The 26646-nt window shown below is 39.3% G+C and overlaps 1 protein-coding gene across 7 annotated transcripts in view; it reads right to left on the bottom strand.

Annotated features, from left to right (window-relative positions):
• CARMIL1 (capping protein regulator and myosin 1 linker 1) overlaps positions 1-26646 on the bottom strand; it is a 315566-nt gene that overhangs the window by 104280 nt on the left and 184640 nt on the right. For all 7 annotated transcript variants that reach the window (XR_003437580.1, XR_003437579.1, XM_027128538.1 and 4 more), the window contains exons 12-17: positions 21195-21281; positions 13586-13689; positions 11115-11192; positions 10895-10971; positions 7803-7907; positions 2658-2727 (exon numbers count right to left, since the gene is read on the bottom strand). Coding sequence is in view for 5 of the 7 variants with exons in the window: in XM_027128538.1 (XP_026984339.1) it covers positions 2658-2727; positions 7803-7907; positions 10895-10971; positions 11115-11192; positions 13586-13689; positions 21195-21281 (521 nt within the window). In the remaining 2 variants the exon portion in view is untranslated. The remainder of the gene's footprint in view (positions 1-2657; positions 2728-7802; positions 7908-10894; positions 10972-11114; positions 11193-13585; positions 13690-21194; positions 21282-26646) is intronic.

The raw sequence follows: 26646 nt of genomic DNA, 5'->3' as shown, positions 1-26646 counted from the left end.
TATCTATTTTACAGCTGGTAGTGTATATATGTCCATGCCACTCTCTCATTTCGTCCCAGCTTACCCTTCCCCCTCCCCGTGTCCTCAGGTTCATTCTCTACATCTGAATCTTTATTCCTGTCCTGCCCCTAGATTCTTCAGAACCTTTTTTTTTTTTTTAAGATTCCATATATATGTGTTAGCATGTGGTATTTGTTTTTCTCTTTCTGACTTACTTCACTCTCTATGACAGACTCTAGGTCCACCCACCTCACTACAAATAACTCAATTTCGTTTATTTTTATGGCTGAGTAATATTCCATTGTATATGTCGATGGACACTTAGGTTGCTTCCATGTCCTGGCTATTGTAAATAGAGCTACACTGAACATTGTGGTACATGACTCTTTTTGAATTATGGGTTTCTCAGGGTATATGCCCAGTAGTGGGATTGCTGGGTCATATGGTAGTTCTATATTTAGTTTTTTAAGGAACCTCCAAACTGTTCTCCATAGTTGTCTGCCATTTTTGACCCACAGAAATGTCAGTTTTATATGGTTCACCAAATATAACTGTCTCTGAAAGTTATTCTGAATAGGATCACAAAGGAGTTTAAAAAAGAAGCTGTGTGACAATCTAACACAGTGTTCTTTGGGCATATGGTACCTATCAACTTATTTGACGAGAAAATGTCTAATTGCATGATATTCTAATAATTACTAGTATTAACAACAATCGGGAGAGCATACTTTGATTATGACTCTGCCATTAGTCAGCTGGATTATTTCAGCTTCTTTAGACCTCAGTTTCCTCATCAATAAGCATGAGAATCAGATGATCACTTATGTCCATTCCAGTTTTGATTACAGAATTAAATGAATGATGTTATATTGGTAGCAATCGTGATCTTTAATCAGGATAGTAAAGCAATGGGTTATTGCTAATTCAGTATTTTGATCTAACAGCAATCAAGGTTATACCAACTTGCTTTTTTAATAGAATAACCCTTTCTATCCTCATTCGTCTTACGCCTTCCCTCATAAGGAATTTTTATTATTGGCACGCCCTTAATATTAAGTGCTGGTAAACAAATAATTAATTCATATTGCCAGAGCTAGTTTCTGTTTTACCGTCTGCCTTTATAAATGAAAGAGCATTAATTTGCACATGAAAGTTTCACAATGCCAGGTTAGGTTTTTAGGATTTTCCCTTCCCCCCACTCCCCCCAACAAACAAAAAGACTAGTAAATCACACACAGTTGGCGTTCACCCCAGCTCAAAATTAATAAAAAATTCTAACAATTTATATGGCTGCACTAACAATTTATATGGCTGATTTCAGACTTGTCAGTTTCTAGAATTTTCAGAGAGGTAAAGCGTTAATCTTCAATATTTAGTGTTGGCTTACTGCCCAGCAGTTTGATAGTGGCTAAAGGAAACACAAAGCAAAGTAAGACACAAATACTACCTTCCATAAAGCCACAACCCAGCTGGGAAAGCATACAGGAGCCAATTTAATAATTGTGCAAGGCACTACACGTGGTTCAGTGTCCAAATGCATGTCACCGTCATTAAGTACTAGACAATTAGAAAAAAATAAGACCACAAAGTGCTGAAGCAGTCAGGGAAGAAACGTACAGACAGATAAGCAACAATAGGGAACAACCTTTATAGGTACCGGACGATCTAAGCATCACATTTCAAAGAAGAGCTCTTTTAAACCTCATAACAACCTACTAGGAGAAGCACTAATGTTGTTTCGTTTTTGCAAATGCAGAAATTGAGATGTAACGCTATCAAGTAATTCACCCAGGATTGCATAGCTACTCATGGCCAAACTCAGATCGAACAGTAGGAATCTGATGCAGGTACAGAGGAGACAGCACCTGAACTAGATCCTCAAAGAGAGGGAGGCCTTGGGGAAAAAGAGGGACATGGTAGGAGTGTTCCAGAAAGAGAGAAGAGTGGGTATAAAGGCCCAAGAATAGGAATGAATAAACTCCCACCTCCAGCCCTGAGAAAAGGCACCACGTTTGACACGGTGGATAAAGTCAGGCTCTAAAGAGCTGGATAGTTTGTACCCGGGTATTTTCTTACTAATCTCCACACAAACTAAAAGTTTCAAGATAGCGAAAAAGTTCAGGTACCCTCTAAAATGTAGAAGCTTTTAGTCTCAATTCTTCTGTGTGTACTTTGATAGAAACTGCTTGTAGTTCCTATAATTTTGAGAAGCATCTTAATTTTCCTGCTTTAAAATGAAGATATTAAAAAGCAAAATTAATGACAAAGATCTTCCCTTTCACACTCTCCAAATCCAAGTTAGGCTGTACACATCTTGGCCCCTGCAAGGAAGGCTGTATGGTACGATTTTCCTGATGGTAAAGCTAGTTTAAGGCTTGATATCTCCAAGTTTCATCATAAAATACTTAAGCAACTGGCAGGAAGAAGGGGAGAAAAAGAAAAGTCATTAAAAGCACATTTGACTGCTTTCTGAATGGTGTTCCGTGGCTGTTTGTAGATAAAACTGACAATATACAGAACATCAGAAATTTCTATAAAGTGTGTTATTCTGCTCCTTGTATACCATCTGGAATCACAGTATCACAGTTTCCAGGAAAAAGACAAAGCAATTTTCAGGCTATTATCTATTCTAGTGCATCATCTAAAGGTGTTCTTACCTCACAGTTGCTGAGATCAAGAGAAACTCTCTTCAAGTTATGATTACAAGCCAGGCCCAATAACAGCGCTCTGAGGGGAGGAAACACACACACTTTAGATAAAAATTCCACTTGTTGCTCTAAAAATGTGTAAGCACACTGAACAAAACCCAGAGAAAGAAGAAGGCCTTTTCTGAATCATTGCTCAAGCAGCAAGCAGCGTCTCACTTTTTAAAATGCCAACTGCATTTCCGCCCACCGAGAGTAGTGACAAAAATGACAGGGAAACACTCTTCTGTTTGACACAGAGCAGGTCCCTCATAAATGCGAAACCCGACAGGGTTGCTAATTCCTAAGGAAATAAACCAACAGTGCTCCTAATTGCACACTGAAATTAAATTGTGTTCATCACAGATAAACTGCCCCCTGCATCTGCTTGAGAACACCTTTAATAATGTTTAGAATATTATCAGGCAATTGTTATTAGAATAGCAAAGTAAAGCTAGTTTTCCCTAAGGGTTATGCTAATGGAGGAAGGCAGGCTCTAGAGTATTCCAGGATGTGAAATCATATCTAGATGAGTTTGTTAAAGGACTCGCAGAGGTGGGATGGGTAAGGGTGTACAGCATGGAAGACAAGGTACTAGTCTTGAGTTTGAGTACAGGATCCTGCCTGTCTATCCAGCTACTAGCTGGTCACAGGATAAACACCATCACCGCTCTGCAAAGGATTTTTCTTAACTGCTTATGGAAGAGACTGGACTCATCATGTGGACCTCATAGGTAAGAGAATAAATTAACTCCACTTTTACAAGTCAGTCCTATAAAATCCAACACCACTGAACAGGCTTGAAACAAAAATTTCATACAGGCACCCACATCCATTAATTACACCGAAAGGAAAAGAGACCCTCAACTAGGCCCTGTGAGGAGTACAAAGATGAGCAGGAGAGGGCTGCCAATCTCAAGCAAAGGAAACAAATATGTGTGCAAATAACCATAATGCAAGGCAGACAGTTGTAAATACTACAGAGTAGAACCAAGGCAACTGTCACCGGGGGGTGACTACCTGTTCTCTATGTTCCCAGGAAAGGCACCTCTACTAGCAGACTCCAAAAATACCCCAGGGGAAGGGGGAGGTGGGAAAGTAGGGAAATACTTCATGCCAAAGTCTCTGAGATTTTCCCCCATCCACTGATTCTCTGGTCTCATCCACTGAGAGCGAATCCCCGAGGTGGGCAGAGCGCAAGAACCTGGCTGTTCCCAGCTACGCAAACAACCCCTGTGGGTAAGAAGGTCGAGGAGACTGCGTGTCTCTTTGTCTCTTCGTTCCTTTAATCCAGTTCACTGTCCTCTCTTCTAAAACACTATCCTATGAAAAAGGTTGGGCATGTCTCATCCGTGTGTGTGCCTCTGTTCAATTAATTATTCAAGTGTTTCTCTTTTCCTAAAAAGTGCCTTTTCACCCTTTCTTTCTTGGGGGCAGTATTGAGCTACTGAAAGCTATTGGTACTAAGAACCAAAAGGCCTGTCCTCAGGTCCTGATTCTGTTACTGAGCATTGGGTAGCCTGAAGGACATCACTTTTCCTCTCTGTGTCTCAGGTTCTCATCAGCAAAATGGGAGAGTCAGGACATTACCTAACAGGTCCCTACATTTCTAAGTTTTCAGTTTCTAGGACTTAGCCACATATTTTAACATTGTATTTGTATAATGCTTAGATGGAGGGAAAACTCCTCCTACTTTTCTGACGAGTAGGTTAAGGACAAGGAAATAAATGGTGTCCTTTAAGATACTTAACTACAGAAGGCCAATGATTAAGAGGTAACGACTCAGGAGACAAATATAAATAACCCACAGAAACTGTCCCTAGTAAAACAAAACAGAACAACTACAAGAAAGCATCACAGGCTCTGGGGGAAAACTCCATCACAAGGTGTGTTGTTTATTTTAACCCAGAGTGAACTGCCTTCACATCGCCATCCTCTTGGTCCTCAATCATTAGCGTCAAACTGACTAACAGAAGAATTTTTTTGTTTGTTTGTTTCTGCTTTATAACAAAGTGAATCAGTTGTACATATACATATGTTCCCATATCTCTTCCCTCATGTGTCTCCCTCCCTCCCACCCTCCCTATCCACTCTCCCTATCCCATCCCTCCAGGCAGTCACAAAGCACTGAGCTGATATCCCTGTGCTATGCGGCTGCTTCCCACTAGCTATCTACCTTACGTTTGGTAGTGTATATATGTCCATGCCTCTCTCGCGCTTTGTCACAGCTCACCCCTCCCCCTCCCCATATCCTCAAGTCCATTCTCTAGTAGGTCTAACAGAAGAATCTGTATGTCATCTCCACGGCTCTGGCAGCGTCACCATGGTCTTAAAAAGCCCTGAAATACTTTAATGTGGACAGAAAAGAGCCTCCAAGGAAAAACACAATTATGAAATAAGCAATTACATCAAGAGAAGTTGCATTTCTTTAGCTTTCTCTCTTATGGCTACTGATCTCCCTTTAAGAAATGAGGGCCTCCCTCTGCCCCTCTTGGTGCTTGGGGATACAGCGTGGGTTTAGGAACAGGATTGAGCCAGTGTGCGCTGGCTGACAGCAGTGGACTCTGCAATGTACCTCCCAGAGCCCCCTCAGCTGTCGGTCCTCTTTGGGGACTGCCTCAGCCCAAGACAAGTGCCTCGCCCAAGGTCACATCTGCTTCTGGGGCAGCCTGTATCCAAGGACTGATCAACACAGGGGTATACAGGCCCAGCCTCGTCGCCCAGCTCAGGGACATTCTAGCAACATTCTAGAGCTCCCATCGGGTTGGCTGAGGTCTTCACTGTGATAGCCCCAGTTCAACTTGCCGTCTGTCCCATCCTGCTTTCTTCCTGCTCCCCCTCCACAGGTGAGATTGCAAGAGCACTTCCTAATAAACATCCTACATGCTAATCTCCAACTCTAACTTGGCTTCCCAGAAAACCCAACCTGCGATGGCAGTGAGTTTTCACAAATTACTTAGCTTCTCTGAGCTTCCATTTCCTCAGCTGTAAAATAGGGATAATGATACCTTCCCACGGCTGTTGTCAACACTGCAGGTGACAGTTTGTGGGTAAGCACCCAGTTGTGTGTCTAACTTAGGGCAGTGCTTGGCAAGTTCCTTTCCATCCTCACCCCCTCACAGGCAAACCCAAGCACCTCAGTTTTGTTATATCTTTTCAAATTATGGTATCACATTAAATGTACATCCAGAATTTTGTTTACAGAATCTTTGGCCATGAAGACATTTTCCTCATATTAAAATTTGTACTGAGTAAAACACAGACCTGAAGAGACTACGGGCATACCTCATCGTATTACATTTCACAGATACTGCGTTGCGTGTTTTTACAACTTGAAGGTTTACGGCAGTTCGCATGAAGCAAGTCTATTGGTGCCACTTTTTCAACAGCATTTGCTCACTTCATGTCTCTGTGTCACATTTTGGTAATTCTCACAATATTTCAAACCCTCCACCAGCAAAAAGATTACGACTCGCTGATGGCTCAGATGATGGTTAGCGCTGTTTAGCAATAAAGTGTTTTTTACTTAAGATATGTACATTTTTTTGGACATAATGCTATTGCACACTTAATAAACTACACTATAGTGTAAACATAACTTTTAAATGCACTGGGAAACCCCCAAATTTGTGTGACTCGCTTTATTGCAATATTCACTTTATTGCAGTTGATCTGGAACCCAACCCGCAACATCTCCGAGGTCTGCCAGTACTGATTTATTATTAAACATTACCATAAATAACAACAGGTCACAAGATTTAACACTGACCTATAATAAAGTACAGTAAATCCAGGGTTGTTGTGGTGAGGATTATTCTATAAAATCAATTGTACTAATCAATGAAGAACTACTCTATCTTTTACAGGAACCAGCAACATTGAATTAGCATACCATGTACCTATCACTAAAACTACTTTGAATATGCTAATCTCCCGCTGATATGATGGGATAAAAGCAAGTCTGGTTTTGCTTTCTACTCAGTGCCTTCCTGGCATCTAGTCTGTTGTAAATGCTCAATAAATATCAGTTGAATGAATATGGTTAAATTATAATGGATCCCCTTTAGAATACTGATGCTGATAGCTTTGTTAACATCCATACAGCCTAATCATGTTTTTACAATTTGCAGCTATTATATTTAGAGATCTCTATTACAAAGATTCAATTCTTCCTCTTTTTTTTTTAAAAACAGGCCGCTATAACATCAGGATTTTTTTTTTGCACAGGTGGATCAACTGTTCTTAAAGGCCTCCATTGTTTTAGTCATACCGTACTTTGTAGAAAACTAATCAAGAATTTCACACCTCTCAAAAAGCAAAGAAAAGGCAACTTACAAATTAGATGATTAATTTTCTAGTAGAACGAATAGCAGACATTGATTTTAACATTTCATACAAATTGCAAGGGAACAAATTGAATGCTGATTTACATGTCAGCTGAGGCAAGGAGAAATCTGTGCATACATTTGAACACACCTGACAACGTAGATATTCAAAACTACTTGAAAATGTTCTTTTGACTCAGAGAGAATTAGATTCTATAGTCCTTTTGATTATTTCTGGCAATGGTGAAAAGAAATTCAAGGATAACAAATTATTCTAAAAAGTTCAACTTTACCATGACACCTACACTAAGGATATTAACCCATAAGTTGCCTGCCAAGTAAAAATACCAAACAAATAGATACCTAGGTAATTCAGAAAACAAAGCACCTAAAAATTGTTTCTGCTGCACGCATGTGTATAGCCTTTGATTATTACTGTTAGTAGAAATATTGAGAATAGATTTTAAAATGCACACAAGAATATACCTAAAATGGACTGAACAGAGGTCAAAAGAAAGGTGATGGTACCCAGAAATACAACTTTTATAGATCAGTGACTACTGCCAAGGTCACAAACCAAAGGAAGATTTTTTTTTCATAGAAGATGCAATAATATCAACAGCATACAATGTACTCAGAAAGAATTTGACTTCCTTTGTGACCCAAAGTAAAAAGGCATTTTTATCTGCCTTGTCTGTCTTAGGATTGTATGTCTTTTTCCCTTCCCTCAAGCACATTCCTAATAACAAATTGAACTTTAAAAAGCTCTGGAAAAAATGAATTCAACACTCACTTTAAGGGCTCAGGAGACAGTTTTGTGCCTGAAAGGTTGATTTGCATCAGAGCCAGAGAACTACTAAAAAACTGCTTGAAAGATGGGGGTGCTTCTTTTCCTTTCCTGAAAAACAAAACATGAGAGTCTTACATGCAGTTAAACTTCCATCTCTGCACCCCACTTCCAAACTGGCACAATTATTCATCGGTAAATTCAAACCCTGTGAAATAATCCATGAACTGGCTGTGTTTCAGTAGAAATTTAAAGGTAAAAAGAAACAAAGTGTCTGAAAGTTAAATTAATTCAGTGTACTTTCGAAAATTATGTAGGAGAGGTTAAGAAATGTCATTAAGTCTTTAAAACATTTTATTCCTATTCTTTGTAGCCAAAGAACTCATTGTGTTCCCCCCCTAGTTCTTCAGGAAACTCCATATTTGAATTTTTAAGAAATAAGTCAAAGAAGATACATATTTCTCACCAACTTAAAGAGCCTTCCCACTGGGTGGCATCAGATTGTTAAGGATCACTACCTGTGTTTGGCTATGTTTTCAGATGCAGCAGGTCTCAGACGCAACGGGATTGTGACCAGATGTCAAGTCTGATTGGCAAGAAGCCTGCATGACAAGTATTCTACTCGGCTCTTATATCCATATCACAGATCTAATTATTTCAGGCCAAATATTAGAATAAAGACAAAACTCCAAAAAGAAATGCTTATAACCTCCAAAGACGTCCCCTTGCTATTCCAGTGGGAAGTATATGAATCAAATCATACAACTCAATAAGAAGACAGAGTCAACACTATGAGGATTTAAGAAAAGATTCCAGAGTCCAAATTGGAATACGAATGCTTTGTTTGTTTTGTTCTATCTGATAGAATTGTTGGAAGGTCTGAGTAAGTACAGCACTTAGCCTGATGCATTGTAAACGCTTATTCAATGAGAGTTATTCATATTCTGTGGAGGGAATCATAGACTCTCAGGGCAGAGGCCGGCCTAGGGGTCAAATTCAACCACAGAACATTCAACAATATTTTACGTACAGAGGTCTAGGAAACCTGTCAATATTTGAAAAAGGTTTTAAAACAGGACAATTTCAGGCTGAGAAGAAATACCTAAGCAACCAGAATATCTATTTAAGAAGATGAAAAATACACTTAAGAGGAAAGAGAATTCTGGTAGAATACATATTAGACGTTTCAAAACAACTCTGGTCCCCGACAGACGCTTGTATATCGTGTTCATTTTCTTTTTCTTTTTTTTTAATTGAATAATTGAAGTAAAGGTGAATTACAATGTTGTGTTAATTACAGTTGTATAGCAAAGTGACTCAGTTATACATATATATACATTCTTTTTCTGATGAGCAGACTTTGGCAGACTTCAGAAATGGGGTCTTGGTAACATGAATAAATTGAGGGTGGCTAGCAGCCAAAATCTCAGGAAAAACAAAAAAATGAACCTGCCTTGTATTCCCTGAAGTACAATGGGATGTGAGTGGAAGTGATGTGTGCGATTTCCAGAGACAAGTTTTACCATGATTCTTTCTCCTCTACTATGTGACTGTCAACGTACTAGAAAGAGGCTGCTCTGCCTCCCAGAGTGATGTGGCTAACCCATAAGGCACACGTCGCAAAACTGCTGTTGCTGAAAGCTGTGGAGAGGGTGGTGGGTTGGGGGGATCATTTGTTACTGGAACAATCTGACCTATCCTGACTGCTACACTTATGAAACTATCTGTGAACCAAAGTATGAATAGCCTGGCTAACAATCCACAACTCAGTGTAAATGCAGCAATTTCTACGTAATTACTAAGGGCTTTCTATGGTTATATCTAGGTAAGGTAGTGGGTACCAAACAGTTTAATCACAGCCTCTCATTTGGAAGACAAGGAAATTTGTTAGCACAATTCCAGCTCTATAAGTTTAATAGCTCTACTTAGGACCAGTCATCACAGAATTCACAGTAGTATGAATTCAAAAGAGCTGATTAGATGAAAATCCTTATCACCTATGATATCATTTCTAACCCCGTTCCTCAGTCTATTATAACTCCACCAAAGCATGGCTTCATAAGCTGACTTCAAATACATGAGTGGTCTGGGTGGTCAAGTTAATACCCTCTAAGGCCTTTGAAATAAAGTATCTTAGAAAACTCTCAACTTCTTCCACCATTTTATCTCCTACATTTTACTCTCTCTGATCTTATCCTATTGAGGTATACGTGGCATATTTTTGCTATCTTAGACATTTACATACTGTAGAAGTAATGGACCAAGAATACTTTAAAATATAGAATAACTCACTATGAGGCATAATTGTAGAATAAAGCATGCTGGATTGTGAATTTTCCAAACAAGTGACTGTTATCCCTTTGAATATGTAAAGTTTTCAAAAAGTTAACCAATAAAAAAGGAGGTATTTCTAACATTAAGCAATTCTCCATGTTATTAAAGAGCATATAATGACTAAAATATTGTTTACGACTTGTGGTAATAATTACAAATGCTAAGTGTTGAACTGTATTAATACACTAGATGGTTCCAGAATTCCAGTTACATAACCCATGTACTCTTCATAATTTTTCTGCATTCTGCCATTCTAAGTTGCTGCTGTGTGTGAATACTTTTGCTTCTAATCTACTGCCTGATTTTGCAAACAATTCTAAGTCGGGAAGGTAGAAGTGAGGTACTTAGGCGGGCCCTCCACTTCTACAAATCAGAATGCATGAGCTCTGGGGTGACGATTCTCTTTATCTCCCAGACACAGTTGATACTTCATTCAAAGTGCATTATTGAGAAACACCCATAGAAGTTTCTAAAAGGGTCTTTACCATATTAAGAGAGAATGCCTGTCCACATATGAGAAATAGTACATTATTACATCGTTCATATAGGCAGTCTGGAGTTATTGATAATAACATTGTCCTGCAGGGAAAAAAGATATAACAAAAACTTGAACTTTCAAGGTCTAATATTCATAGATAATGATTTAGGACCATCCCCATTCATGCACAACATTCACCCTTTATCACTCTGTTTTCATCTCACTACAACTTTCTCTGAGAGAAAGACACTCCTAGATGAGAATGATAGCAGGAATAAATCCATACCGGTGAGAAAAGACAGTTCTGGAGAGATTGAGCACAGCTAAATACTGAAGGCAGCCACGGAGAAGAGCTCCACAGACCTGGGAAAGAAACAAGGCTCTCTTATTTTCAAATATTTCTAGGACTCGGAGAATATTTTATTGGGAAGAAAGCCCACTGTTTCCCATCTAAATATGGGACCCCCATATTTGAGACCCCCCCGAGCAATATAAAAAAATATTACCATGTCCAGGGAACATTCTGTATTGGACAAATCCAGATGAGCAATGGCATTTGGCTGGGCCAAAAAACTGTACATGGACTTGAATAAAAAGCAAAAACCAAATATGTTAGGATCCAGAAACACACATGCACACACTCGCGCGTGCACACACGATGTTAATATTTTAAAATCAAGTTGCCCACATCCACTGAGGATCCTCCTCTACTCTTCCCAAGAGAATGGCAGAATTTTCTGTCATCCCATTACCTTCCTTGAGAGCAAAATCCCAAAGAATATTTTAAAGTATGTTTAAGTTTTAAAAAGGCCAAATGGAGTCCTGGCTACCAAACCCCCTTTTTGTTACACATGGCTCAGTTTTCCTGATTAGCTCCATTTTTATTACACAATTTGGAACAGTGCTAATTAATTTTAACTGCTGAGATTGAAATACCACCTGAATTGCAGCCACCCTATCAAAATGCTAATCACTTTTGAAAGTGTTTAAGGAGCCACTAATTTGAATTTGAACCACAAGGATGGTGGTCTCGGGCTACACTCTCTTCAGTTCAAGAAAATAATTTTTCTATCCTTAGTTACTTCCAAAATCTAACAAGAAAGGGCCTGACAGCACTATTAGGCTTTTTATTTTTTTCTTAATCTCACTTATAACTAAGACCCTCCGGTTTCTAGAGTGTCACAATGCCTAGACTATACCCTCATCCCCATGCAAGGCTATCCAAACAATAAAATGAACTGTTATTCTCTAATAGCCCTGTGTGAGCAGGTGGCGCCAGTATCCACCAATAGCCACCAAATCCCAGCTCCTGCCACCAGGCAAACAGCTGAATTCTGCTTTGCTTCACTGGATGCCACGAGATACTTGCAAAAAACAAACAAGCTTACATTGAGAGGTCCTAGTGCTTGGCAAAGACTCGTAAGTGTAGCAGCTTAGCTATAGATGCTTGAGAAAACTCTTGACCAAGGAATTCAGAATAGCAAAAGACTGGCCTGTAAATGTTTTAGAATAACCAGACATACAATGTACTGTATTATGAAAAGTTCTGATTCAGAAAACTAATCTTGTTCTGACTTAATGAAGATCTGACTCTCTGTCTTTGCCTGGCCCTGTGAGTTTACTCCTGGCCACCAGCTGGGGAAGCTCTAGTCACCCTCAAGTGGTGACAAGACCCAACCTGGCCAACACTTCTCCAGCAGTCCCTGCTAGGCTGCTCTCCTGGAAAGCACAGGGCCAGGTAAGCCCCTCCCTGCACCTGCTGAATGGCTCTCAGAACCTCAGCCTGTCGGGGCTAGAAGCCCACTGTCACTCGGCTTCATCATTCCACTTGCCCTTCCCCAAAGGCGAGCTGGGACAGGGCTCCTGGCTGGCTACTTTGCTGTCTTGGGTGACTATCAATGCCCCTATGTTAGCACCCTTCTTGTTTAATCTTCAGGCTCTTCTTTTACCTTTCTCTCTATCCTGCTAGTTTGTCACTGTAATGTTTGGGTGGTTTCACATCGGACTCCTTGTTTCATCTTGGGAGGGAGCAGATTTATGAATCATCAGTGAAAGTGACAACTACAATTGGACAACACACTGAAAAAGTCACGGCACACCAGGAAGCAAGTACTAATATTATGTAAATGAGTTCAAGTGTAAGGGAGAGGAAAATAACTACAAAGAGGGCTGTGGCAACATTCCCTGTCTTACAGGGAAAGGAAAACAGAAGAGAAATGAGAATACATGTCACAGTGTTTTTCACTCCCATAAAGCAATGAAATGTAAATTAAGGTCCTTTGAAGAGGTCCATGTGCTGTGGGTCCCACCCCATTGGTAAGGGAGCATTTCTTCTAAATTCTATCCTGTGACTAGAGGGGACCATTCACCCCATCTGGCAATGAGATCATACCTAATTCACTGTATCAATAAGATCTGCCAAACATTTATATTACTGATTCAGCTGCATGAAAAATCTTGTTATAGTTGAGGGGAAACTTTTTGCCTTCACAATCAAACTTTCAAGAGTGGCCCCAGCTGACTCCTAACCGTCCCCCTCTCTACTGTAATCATGGAATATGGGACTGAAGTTCATCCCAATATCCCCTTTCCATCACAAACCATGTTTTTAAAAAGCCACCAGTCTTCTTAACAATATTATTTAATGATGAAATAATTCATTTTACGTTTCCAATCTTTCTTATCAGGCAATTTTAACAGGTGCAATAATGTTTTGAAGTGGAGAAAAAAATTCTTTCAGAAAAAGTATTTCCAAAAAGAATTTAAACTTCAACAATCTTAAGTGAGGGGGGATAAAATCTCTACACTTAGTAAAGGAAGGCTCTGGAACATTTCTCTAAAACTCTTCATAAGCTCATGACTAAATGATTTGAAGGTGTCATGATAAAGGGAGATGTGGGGAAATATGTTTCGAAATTATTCCAGGGTTAGTAAGTACAGCTTCTTTGAAGATGGCAGTAAGGAAAAGAAAACCTACCGAGAGGTCATCTCCGCGAAGGATGTTCCCTGAGAGGTCCAGATGGTTAAGAGTGGTGGCGGTCAACAGGTTGGCACTGAGTGACTGAGAAAGGCTATTCACCCCTGCAACATTGATGAGATCCAGGCTCAGTTTCCACTCCAGGAACCAAAATGAGGTTTGTGAGTTTCTTTAAATGGTCTAGCAGCCCCACCAACTTGCAGGACTGAGGTTAACCATAAGCCCTGTCCCCAAAAGGCAGCTCTAGGATGGTCTTCTGACAGGAAGAACAGGTTAGTCACAGACACGACCAACTCACCGAGTAGGAGAAAGAAACAGAATCAACTTCATTTTGCTCTACTTCTAATGATGTGGAGGGAAAGGATTTTACTTTGAAGTCTTAAAATGACGCAAGCAGTCTAACTGAGCATTTTCGTCCTTCTCTTAATCCTGCCAGGTGATTCTTGCCTTGATGTACAGTATTGAAAGCATGCAGATGCAAATTCAGATACTTTAGGCTATTGAAAGTACTTGGAAGTTAATACAGGAATGTACTGCTCTACTTAACATATTATATACTCAAGGCAAAATTTAGATTGAAATGGACTTTACAAAGAGCTAATGACATGTACACCATGGAAGAAGCAATCAAAAGGAAAAACTGATAATGAACACTCTACACACTATTTATATACATAACATAAATGGTTCAAGTCAACTGAAATAAACTGATAATACCACCTCAAAAAACAAAGAATGAACACAGGAGGAGGGTAAGATTATTCTGTGCAGAGAGAGGTATGGTCTACTATCTGTGGGTAACAGGAATTGAAACAGGCCTGTTAGTCAGGAACTTTTGGTGGGTAGATTTTCATCAGGTCACTTCAAAATGGGAGCCCAGAAGAGGCTGGTCCCTCCCTGGGATTCAAAGAGGTCAATACACACAATTATCACTGATGATTATTCTTCAGATAACTGGGATATGGATACTGCAAAGCCCTTCATGTTTCTACTGAAAGTCCATGGTTCTAAATCGTATATTTTGGAAATACGGCTATTTCTAAGGTGGGTATACTTTCATAAATCGTTCTGTTTTTCTTGTTTTTCAGTAAAATTCTTCGTGAAAATCCCAGCCTATCTTAACCACCCGAAAGGGAAACAGGGAACGGGGTTTTTGCCTGCACATGGACAGAGCCTTTCATCAGGATAAGGGGCGAGGGTCAGGCCAGAACTGGTCATGGCTGCAGGACCCAAGGAGGCACTCCAAGAAAAAAAAAAAGCTGAGGGTTACAAGTACTCTGCTCCACGTTTAGAATGTTTGGTGCATGGCACTCATGGAGGGGTCACTACCTCATCCTTCAGCTTTGGAGAGTTACAGAGAACCAACTCCAGTGTGTGTCCAATAAAGGCTACTGAGCCATTTCTTGATGGTGAGTGTCCATTTGGGTTTGTAGAGAGAAGACTCAGAGGCAGAGAGGGGAAAATGTTTTACTTAAGTACATGGAAGAATTTCTTGGCCATCAACTCAACATGTATTAAGCGCTCATAACGTGTTTATCAAATGCTGGGGATTCGGGAGATATGTGTAAATAAGACCCATTCTTTGCCCTCAAAAAGTTCAAAGACCACCACGAAAGAAGCTAACTAAATTCCAGGATGAAAAGCCAGTGCTACACGAGTATTTATTCAATACAACAAATCTTTATTTAAGGCCTACTGTATACCAAGGCGTGGGCTTCTGAGACCCAGGGGATACCTTTTTACCCTCTCAAAGCCAGTCCAGTGGGAGACCCAGACAGTTGAATAATCATAATCTAGCGACGTCAATACTATCAAAGAGGTAAGAGACAAGAGCTTTGCAGTGAAGGAGGCAGAGATTTGATTAATTGTGTTAGATAAAAGGAACTCGCAATGGCCCACAGAAAAGGTTAATTTCTGGAGGAAACTTCTAGGATTGTTTAAATGACCAACTCCCTTCAGTTTGTCCTGTTATTGGTAGTATCAATGCATTCTGAAATGGAATAATCGAGTCCAAAACCTGTGGAAAATATCAGACTCTCATCAAGAAAATCATTTTTAAAATTATGTCCCTAGTGGGGTATAACAAAACTCAATAAATAAATTCCGAAATTAGAAGGTGAAATTAGCCTTGACAGCAAAACGCTCCTTGCCAAGTGTGGGCGCTTGGCAGTTGGCCAACATTTGAATAGAACTGGGAGAGAATCATGTTATCATGATCAGCTTCAAGCTACTGAAACAGAATGAAGGATTTCCTCCCCCACCTCTGGAGCCTACATCCACATGAGGCCTGTGTTAATAACACACTAATAGCAGGAAATCACAAAAATGTAGGATGGAAAAAATCAGGGCTCTTCCAACCCAAACTAGGCACAGATTTTCATGCTATTGTCGATTCTGGTTGTCTAGTGATTTTGACCATTCTTCATATTTATTATTGGAGTGTTTACAGCTGGAGAAAGGTGGTACCAGATGGCCCTGCATTGACATAATCTGGCAACCAGCAGGACATTTACTAGAAATCCAGAAAACTATCACTTAGCTAACATCTGAGGAAGAGAAAGGATATTTGGAGACAGTGTGGATGTCATGGGCAGATTAAAAAAAAAAAAATCTGTCTTGAATTATGAGCCATGAATATAAATGTTTTCGTTGAACAAAAATACAAATGTGAGTCAAATTCAGCAAAAGCTTAAAACTGCCATTTAATCTGAGTTATTCTGAACCTGCAAAACCTTTCAGATCCTTTGTGACAGTCTGCAAGAATACTGAAAACCTTTAAGAAATCAATTTTTTAAAAAAACAACATTTCAAGATATACATCTTAGGAAGGGCAACTTAAAATTCTTTGGGTCACGTTATAAAACAATATTAATTCTCAAACACATTTTATTGCAGAGAAGAGATAAAGGTGTTGATCTTTATTTGTAAAGGGTATAGGGCATGGGGAGCTGTCCTGATTCACAAGGAAGTTGAGGAACCCAGCTCTGCCTAGGGACTCTGCCCACTCTCATCACACTGGAAGGGACAGGGCATCAGTGAGTGGGTGGCACTCAGGTGCCTCAGAAGCCAAACCTGCCCTCAGAAGGATCAATGATCACAGCAACCCTCTATCTGTCTTATAGTAATTAACAAATAAGTTAAATAAATATAATCAAGTTTAAAAACAAAAAAACCTCTACCTAAAAAAAGAGTTAGACTTATGAAGCACATAATAAATGATTAACATTTTAATGTGTGGAGAATTCAAATGAATAAAGAAAAAAATTGACACTCTAAACAGAACAGTAACAGAGGAGGGGGGACTAGCAATTTCCTCCAAAAGAAATACAAGTGACTAAGGAACAAGGCGGGAAAAGCTACTTAAGCAATAACTGAAGAAACTAAAATTAAAATATCAGAATACTTTTGTTCATATGCTTGATAAACAATTAAAAAAGAGAACAATATCTACTGACAGTGAGAGTGTAAAGAGGGTTATATGAAATACTTGGAGGACAACTCGACAATAAATATCAGAAAAAGCTTTTAAAAATGTTTGCAAACTCTTGGGCTTCCCTGGTGGTGCAGTGGTTGAGAGTCCGCCTGCCAATACAGGGGACACGGGTTCGTGCCCCGATCCGGGAAGATCCCACATGCCGCGGAGCGGCTGGGCCCGTGAGCCATGGCCGCTGAGCCTGCGCGTCCGGAGCCTGTGCTCCTCAACGGGAGAGGCCACAACAGTGAGAGGCCCGCATACAGCAAAACAAACAAACAAAAATGTTTGCAAACTCTGATCTAGCAATTCTACTTACAGGAATTTATCCTAAAGAAGAAATTAACACATGACCATTAACTGGATATAGAAGTCATTTTAGTGTTCTTTGCACTACTGAAGAATTTTAAATGATCTAAATGTACAACAGATCATTTAAATAAATTAGGGAACATTTTGCATACACTGAACTATGGCATAGCCTTTGAAAGAGGACCAAGTATTTACTGACATAAATGATCACAATTTACTACAGGGGGCAGGGGAGGAAGCTTATGCGATAGTAAGCACAGTATAATCGCATATATGCATGTAAGTGTTTTTTGTAGGTATGTATATAAATAAACTATGTACAGGCAGAAAACAGTGTGGAAGGATGGGTACCAAGTTGTCAACAGTGACAGTCTTGTAATGGCTTGGTACTGGCATTACAAGTAATCTTTGCTTTCTCGTTTATACTTTTCAGTATCTTCTAAATCTTTACCATAAATATGCAATGCATCGATAATCATCAGAAAAAAAAGGTTTTTATGAAACTAATTTGCTGAGGTAGAAGAGTGATAACAAAAAGGGACCACACACACTTAGCTTTAAGATCTGTAGATGGCTTCAGGCAACAAGACAGAAAACACTGGCTCCCAGGGAAATGTTTCCCTTTGGAAAGTTGCTTTTATGCCTTCATCTTAAACATGTGGGTACAAATGTGTGCACATAAAAAATCATGGGACATATGGAACCACCCCCAATTTCAAATCACTCAGTGAAACTGTATGGTCAGAATAAAGTATGACTAGATGGACAGAAAACCATTCCAGGACCACTTTGCTTCACCCACGCATCCACGACACATTTAGTGAGAACTTCCAGTGTGTTGGGTGCCAGGGACATGGCAATGAATGAGGCAAAGCCCTTACCATCCAGAACCTCCCAGGCTAGGACACAACCAAAATACAATGGGAGACGCACTAAAACTGAGGAATTTACAAATTCCTGTGCTGTGGAACACAGAGAAGGGAACATCTAGTCCCACAGGGTGTGGTGAGAGGAGGCTGTCTGAGAGGCTTCAAAGAGAAAATGAGACAGAAACTGAATCTTCCAGGAGCAGCAGTCATTCACCAGATTCGTAGGTGTGACACTGCGGTTGTCCCAGGCGAAATAAAAGCATATAAAAACACACAACAGAGAGAGGGGAGGAGGGAGGGAGGGAAGGCAGGAGGGAGGGAGGGAGGGGAGGAGGGAGGGTGGGAGGGAGGGAGGGGGAGGAGGGAGGGAAGGGAGAGGGCGGGCGGGAGGGAGGGAAGGTGGGAGGGAGGGAGGGAGGGGAGGAGGGAGGGTGGGAGGGAGGGAGGGAGGGAGGGAGGGAGGAAGGAGAGGAGGAGGAGAGGGAGAGGGAGGAGAGGGGAGAAGGAAGAGGAAGAAGATGATGGCGGCAGGGACAGCACGGCCCTTTGTGCCAAAAACTGCACTGTATGCGTATTAACCCATTTAATCCCACACCTCTGATGAAGCAGATGCTCGTATTTCCATATTACAAATGAGGCAGGTACAACCAAGAGATTGTAAAAGCAAATTTATAGTAAGCAAAAAAGTTAGGATTCAAACCTAGGCAATCTGCAAGAGAACCAGCCATTGCTACACATACTGCCCTCAAAACATAGTGATATAGTTAAGGAATGGGAAATTATTCAATTCAAGAAACTTTCACCGAACACCCACAATGGTCCAGGCACTATGCCAGGTGCTGGAGATACGGAGATGAGAGATACAGAGGCTGCAAGGAGAGCCCCCTTCAAGTAGGGAAGACACCACATTTATACAATAATGTTAGATATGATCTAGAAAGGAACGAGAAATTGATTCTGTTGAGGCCTCAGGAATAAGACGTCTCAGAAGAGATGATCACAGACGAGGGTTTTATAAAATAAACTGAAGCTCTCCAAGAATATTTGGAGATGTGTGAGATAAGAGAAAATATATATGGGTCTCTGCCTCCCATGCCCGTTCCTGGCACAGAGCTCCTCAAACCCTTGTAATTTCCTAGGTGATAAGAGCACTAGAAACATCCCTTGTTCTAATATTTGTCTTTGACCCTGACACTGACCCAGGTCTCCTTAAACTCCTGTAAATTCTTAGGTGGTAAGAGCATCAGCAGCATCTTTTGCTCTAATGAGGTAACCCTGGTGGGCTCCTGGATGGGGGCTGGTCACCAGGAAGACCAAGCCATGCTGAGAAGCCCCACCCCCACCCATCAACACTTCTGCAGAAAAGGGAGAGGGCCTGGAAATGCAGTGAATAACTGACCACGCCTACGTGATGCGGCCTCCATGAACATCCCAACGTATGGGTTCCGGAGAGCTTCCAGGTTGATGGACACATCCACACCAGGAGAGTGACACGCCCCGACTCCACAGGAACAGAAGCTCCTGGGCTCAGGACCCCCCAGACCTCGCCCTAAATATCTCTTCATCCGGCTGTTCATCTGTATCCTTTATCATACCCTTTAATAAACTAGTAAAGGTAAGTAGGCGTTTCCCTGAGTTCTGTGGACCACTCTAGCAGATTAATCAAACTCAAGGAGGGGGGTCTTTGGAACCTCTGATAACCTGGGCGTGTGAACTGGTATCTAAAGGCGGTCGGGGGGCATGGCAGTCTTGTGGGACTGAGCCCTTAACCTGCAGGATCTCGTGCCATCTCCAGGTAGATACCGAGCTGAACTGTAGGCCACCCAGGTGGTGTCACAGAGAATTGCCTGTTGTGAGGGAAAAACTGCCACACATCTGGTGACCAGAGGTGTCAGAAGTGAGATGTTTTGTGTGATTAGTAAAGGAGATGCACAGGAAAGAGAAACACAGAAGGCAGGCAAGAATGGAGGTTTTCCCTATACAAGATGAAAGACAAGTTTTTCAAGCAGAATACGAAGTGTATACAAAGGCACGGCGTATGCAGGGAGATTTTAATTATTATTGTAACGGTGCTGATGTAGCAAAATAAGAACAAAACTGAAAAACTGAGAGGATGGTGAGTGGAGTCAGGAAAGAACCTGGGGAAGGAAAGGCAATTTCCAGGACAGGAAATAGAGCAGGTAGAGCTACAGTGGTGACTGGGACTGGGCAGTTAGGCCCAACTGTTTTCTGTGCAGCAGACAGTCCATCTGGAGGGGAAGGGGGAACGGGGAAGTGGGGATGGCTGATGTCTTTCCAAGGATGAACCAAGAAAAACACAACCAGTAGTGACCATTTTGTCATGTAGAGAAATATCGAATCGCTATCTCATGCACTTGGACCTAACAGAGTGTTGTAAGTCAATTATACTTCAATAAAAACAAACAAAACATTGCTAAATCAAAAACAAAAAAACAGCAAAACACAACCAGCTACCTCTAGGAATGTGAGGCAGGAAGCAGCCAGGTGAGCGTTCCCTGACTCAGAGTTTAAAAAGTTGGAGACCACAGGCATACCTGAAAATTATTCTCTACTCTGAAAGCATTTCACTTTAGAACACCAGAAGTCCAATCAGATAACTTCTTTATCTTAAAACTTCCAGAGTACTATAATACACATACAGATGACCCCTGAACAACGTGGGGATTAATCTGCGTGTAACTAATCGTCAGCTCTCTGTATCCACGGTTCCTCCACTTCCACAGATTTAACCAACTGTGGACCGTGTACTACTGTAGTATTTACTGTTGAAAAATATATGCATGTAAGTGGACCCGGGAAGTTCAAAGCACATTGTTCAAGGGTCAACTACATTTTTAAATGCAGATACACAACAAGTATTAATTCTAACTATGTAAGGTACCATGGGGCAGCAGAAATATTATAGACACAGTTAAGTAAATAAGATATACTGTACCTTTAGGTGACAATGAGGTTTTAGATAAATTTAAATGCTTTAATCCCTTTGGGAGTTTGGCAAACTGAATACTTAAAGACGACACACCTGAGAAAGAAAGGGAAAAGGGGGATTGTTAGAATTTTTAAGTTGTTAGGATTGCATTTGTTTTACAATGCCTGAAAGTTAACTTTGATTCCAATTAAAGTGATCATTTTTTCTTTCTAATGTTAGACACTGTTTTCTAATCATCTACCATCATGCCTCCTTTACTTTCAGTCCTATCTATAGGGTAAGAGAAAAGCGCAATTATCGAAACTTTACCATTAGAGATGTTTTTCTTTGGACCAAGTATTATCCTTTCCTCATAGTGCTATTTCAAATGCAAATAGCCTTGGGAAGAGTGATATAATTTCCACTCTTTTCTTTTTAACCTGTGTCTTAATGAGCTGATCACTCTTCTGGGTGAACGGATGCATGCTATTTAATTATTGTCAAGAAAAACAATGTGATGTTAACTCTTCAGATAACGGCTTCACTTTAAGCAGATGACTTCCAATATTTAATTGGCTTATGGCTAACAACCTCAGACAAAGCAACAGAGCATGTTTTAAACTACCTTTAACCTACGTTTGGTAACATAAAATTAATCCCAAGGAATGTACAGTAATAAAAATCCGGTGGTCTGTAAATTTAATGGCCAGAGTGGGCTACTGTGAAAACCAGCTCACTCGCCCAAGGACTGTAATGAACTCTTTTCTGGGAGGAAATAAGTAATAGATGAATGTATGCTCTTCCAACAGGTCCTTCAACCAACCTCCTGCTGTATCTGAGTTATCACCTTCCCAGGGGGCATGTTTTGGGAAGAATCCTAAAACAGTATTAACTGTATGGTCCCAAACTCCAGGCACCAATAAGGAACAACCGTGCTGGCTGCTGCCCTATCACATAACCCCAAATTACATATAAATTTTATCAATTAATACGTACTACTCTAGCAATAACCTAAACGTCATTCAGCTTGATGAAGCTTCTAGATGGGCATTTCCCCAAGGATGGTAGGGTCCTGAGAGACCACAGCATTTCCACAGATAGGACCACAGGTCCTATCTCGCACAGCATTTCCAAAATAAGTTTGACAATCACTGGATTAAATAATGTTAAACAGGTCTTTTAATTAAAAATATTTCTAGAGATTTGAAAATGTTAATCCATAATATTAATTGCAGAGAGGGAACAGGACTGATATTTAGTCAATACATTCTTGTAAAATGTATTGGGGTGGGAGGGGAGAGAGGAAAAAGATGGAGAAATTTTGAAAACTTTATTAATCCAAAAGTCAAAAAAAGGAAAAGGGAACAACAAAAAAAAGTGATAAAGAGAAAACAGATATACAGTAGATTGTCACACAAATAAATCAATAATTACATTAAATATAAATGTACTAAGTATTCAGACTAAAAGTCAAAGATGGATTAGCTAAACAATAATATCAGATGGTTTTGAGAGACACACTTAGAAATGCATGTATTCCAAAGTGAACCTAAAAGCATGGAAAAAGATATATGCTGCAAATCTAACCAAAAGAAAGCTAGTTTATCTGTAATAATATAAAACAAGTTAGATTTTAAGAAGTATTACTAGAGATAAATGAGATATTTCTTTAATGAAGAAGATGTAATAATTTTAAATCTGCACAATCTGAACATCACAGTCTCAAAATATATAAAGTAAATCTAATGGCAAAAAAAGAAAATACACGTATTATTATATATATATATATATATGTGTGTGTACACACACACACACACACACACACTCAATAGAGGGAGATTTTTAAACACATCTATGTCAGTAGCTGATAAATGGACCAAAAAAGCTATAAAATATACAAGATATCAAGAGCATACTGAAAAAAATCTATTTGATATATTTAAAACACTGTACTTAATAACTACAGAATATATTTCTTCAAAATACACAAGGAAAATTTACCAAAAGTGACCATCTACTGAGTCATAAAGCAAGTCTCAACAAACAGTATATTCCTTAACTTCTGTGAAATCATACAGAGTATATTTTCAAACTATTAGTATGTTCTCTAACTGCTACCATTACTATGGAATTAAGATAGGAATTATTTTAAAAATTACAGTTAGAAAAATCCCCCAATAATTAGAACTTAAGCAATATATTCCTACATAACAAATGAGTCCAAGAAAAAAAATCACAATGGAAATCTTTTTAAAATTTTTATTTAAATTTTAAAAATTATGACATCAAATTTTGGGTATACAACTCAAGCCCTCCTTAGAGTGAAGTCTATACTCCTAAATACATGTGACTAAAGAAGAAAAGCTGGAAACTAATTATCAAAGTATCCATCTCAAGATGTGTTAAAAAAAAAAAAAACAGCAAATTTATCCTCACTCCATCCCTATAAACAGAAGGAAAGAAATAACAGAGAGAAGACATCATTAAACAGAAAGCAGCCATAAAATAAGTAAATTTAACAAAGCTTGTTCTTCAAAAAAAAAACCAATAAAATTAATAAATCCCAGCAAGACTTTAAAAAAGAGAGAGAGGGCTTCCCTGGTGGCGCAGTGGTTGAGAGTCCGCCTGCCGATGCAGGGGACACGGGTTCGTGCCCCGGTCTGGGAAGATCCCACATGCCGCAGAGCGGCTGGGCCCGTGAGCCATGGCCACTGAGCCTGCGCGTCCGGAGCCTGTGCTCCACAACGGGAGAGGCCACAACAGTGAGAGGCCTGTGTACCGCAAAATAAATAAATAAATAAATAAAAATAAAAAAGAGAGAGAAAGAAAAGGATCAAATCAAATTATATAAATCAGAAATGAAAACAGAATGCTAGTAGCCATCCTGCAGACACTACAAATAGAACTGAAGGGTATAAAAAAATCTACAGATCAAAAAATGTATCATTTTAGAAGAAATTCCACATGAAAAATACAACTTGGCAAAATTTACATAAGAAGAAATAATCTCTATTTAAGAAAATAATAAATCTATTATTAAAAACCTCTCAACAAAGAAAAGCAAAAGAAGACAAATATAAAAGAGTATGTATTATATAATTCTATAGTGGTGAGGTACCAGAATAAATAAAGCTAATCTATCATAACAGAAGTCAGAATAGTAGTTATCTTTTCCGGGTGGTGGAGGGGAAGGGTGGGGCAAAACAAAAGAGAAGCTTGTGTAGTGCTGGTAATGTCCTATTTCTTGATCTTTGTAGAGGTTGCATAAGAGCATCCTCTTTGTAAAAATTCATTACGGGATTTACAAACTTTTATCAATGTACATTATACTTCAATGAAAAAAGTTCCTTCAGAAAATTAGGTACGGAAAATAACAGAGGAGAAAATCTAGATGTCTGTGGGTGGCAATGACTTTTTAGATACAACAGCAAGGGCACAGTCCATGAAAGAAATGATTGATAAGCTGGACTTCATTAAAATTAAAAAGTTCTATTGGTTACCAAGGAGGGGGGAAGGATAAATTGGGAGATTGGGATTGACGCACTACTATATATAAATTAGATAATAAGAACCTACTGTATGTCACAGGAAACTACTCAACACTCTATAATGGCCTATATGGGAAAAGAATCTAAAAAAGAGTGGCTGTATGTATATGTATAACTGATGCACTTTGCTGTACAGCAGAAACTAACACAACATTGTAAATCAACTATATTCCAATATAAATTAGTTTAAAAAAATCAACAAGTTCTGCTCTGCAAAGGACAATGTCAAGAGAATGAGAAGACAAGCCAGAGACTGAGAGGAAATCTTTGCAAAAGGCACATCTGATAAAGGACTGTTATTCAAAATATACAAGAACTCTTAAAACTCCACAGTAAGAAAATAAACAACCTAATCAAAAAATGAGCCAAAGATCTTAATAGATATCTCACCAAAGAAGATATACAGGTGGCAAATAAGCATATGAAAAGATGCTCTACATCATATGTCATCAGGGAAATGCAAATTAAAACAACGAGATACTACTACACACCTATTAGGATGGCCAAAATCTGGAACACTGACAACATCAAATGTTCCAGGATGTGGAGCAAGAGGAACGCTCACTCATTGCTGGTGGGAATGCAAAATGGGACAGCTGCTCTGGAAGACAGTTTGGTGATTCCTTATAAAACTAAACTTATTGTTACCATGTAATTCAGCAATCACACGCCTTGGTATTTACCCATAGTAGTTGAAAACTACACGAAATTCTGGAAAAGGCAAAACTCTGGAGACAGTAGAAAGACCAGTGATTGCCAGGGGTTGGGTATGGGGGTGCATGGGGAGGAAGGATCAACAGGTAGAACACAGAATTTTTCAGGCAGTGAAAATACTCTGCATGATACTATACTATAATGAGGGATGCATGTCATGATACATTTGTCCAAACCCATTCAACACCAAGAGTGAACCCTAATGAAAACTATGGACTTTGGGTGATTACGATGCATTAATGGAGGGTCATCAATCGTAACAAATGTCTTAATTCTGCTGATGGATGTTGATAACAAGGGAGGCTATGCCTATGTGGGCCCAGGGAATATATGAAATCTCTCTACATTTCTCTCAATTGTGCTGTGAACCTAAAACTACTCTAAAAAAGTTAAGTCTTTAAAAAAAACTAGGTATGGAAGAGGAAAGGACACCAGATTCTTATTTTAAATATTGACAAGAGTTATCACTGACTACTCATGACCAATTCTTTCACGTATTTTTTCACTCAGCAAAGTATCTGCTACGACAATGTTTAAAAATGGATATATATATCCCCAAATCATGCTGAAAATATCTGTTAGATCAAAGTTAAACTTCAAATTTGTTTCACTCAGGTTGACTTGAGTTGTTTTGCTTTGTTCTTTGAGAAAATGATAATTTCTAAACTTTCAATATTTTCTTTTGTGTCAGACACACCTGGAACACCACATAAAATTGTAAATGCCTACAACCAAATGAAAGGCCAGAATGGAACAATTATTTTACACTACTGGTGACACACACCCATCTGTTCATTCCTTAATCATAAACTTCCTTTTAAAAAGGAAGGTAGACAAAAAAGAATAAATAATGCAACAATACTTTTCTCTAGAAATAGAACTATCACACCCTCAAGTAATGAAAGTAATAAAACGTGAAGCTCCTAAGTTAGAATAAAGGTGAATAAAGTCATGTTTGAGCATTTATTTTAAACAAAGAAAGCAGGATTAAAGGTAAAAAGGACTAAAGTCTCAGATACAAGATTGTTCAGTTAAAGTATTTTTTACCTAATCCCAGACTAAGTTACTAGCTTCTTTTTTTCTTGATGAAATGTTTTGTTTTAGTTTCCTAGGCATCCACAACTCATAAATATATTATATTTCTTCTTTATTAAAGAAACACCCTTGCTAAGTGCTAATGGAATGAAAGGCATAACTGGGGCCAGTACTGTTCAGTT

This window comes from Aethalodelphis obliquidens, unplaced genomic scaffold, assembly GCF_003676395.1.
Source record: "Aethalodelphis obliquidens isolate GAN/ISIS:26980383/991018 unplaced genomic scaffold, ASM367639v1 scaffold34, whole genome shotgun sequence".
Taxonomy (NCBI): Eukaryota; Metazoa; Chordata; class Mammalia; order Artiodactyla; family Delphinidae; genus Aethalodelphis; species Aethalodelphis obliquidens.
Note: the sequence above shows the minus strand (reverse complement) of the source record. Positions and strands in the feature narration are given on the sequence as shown.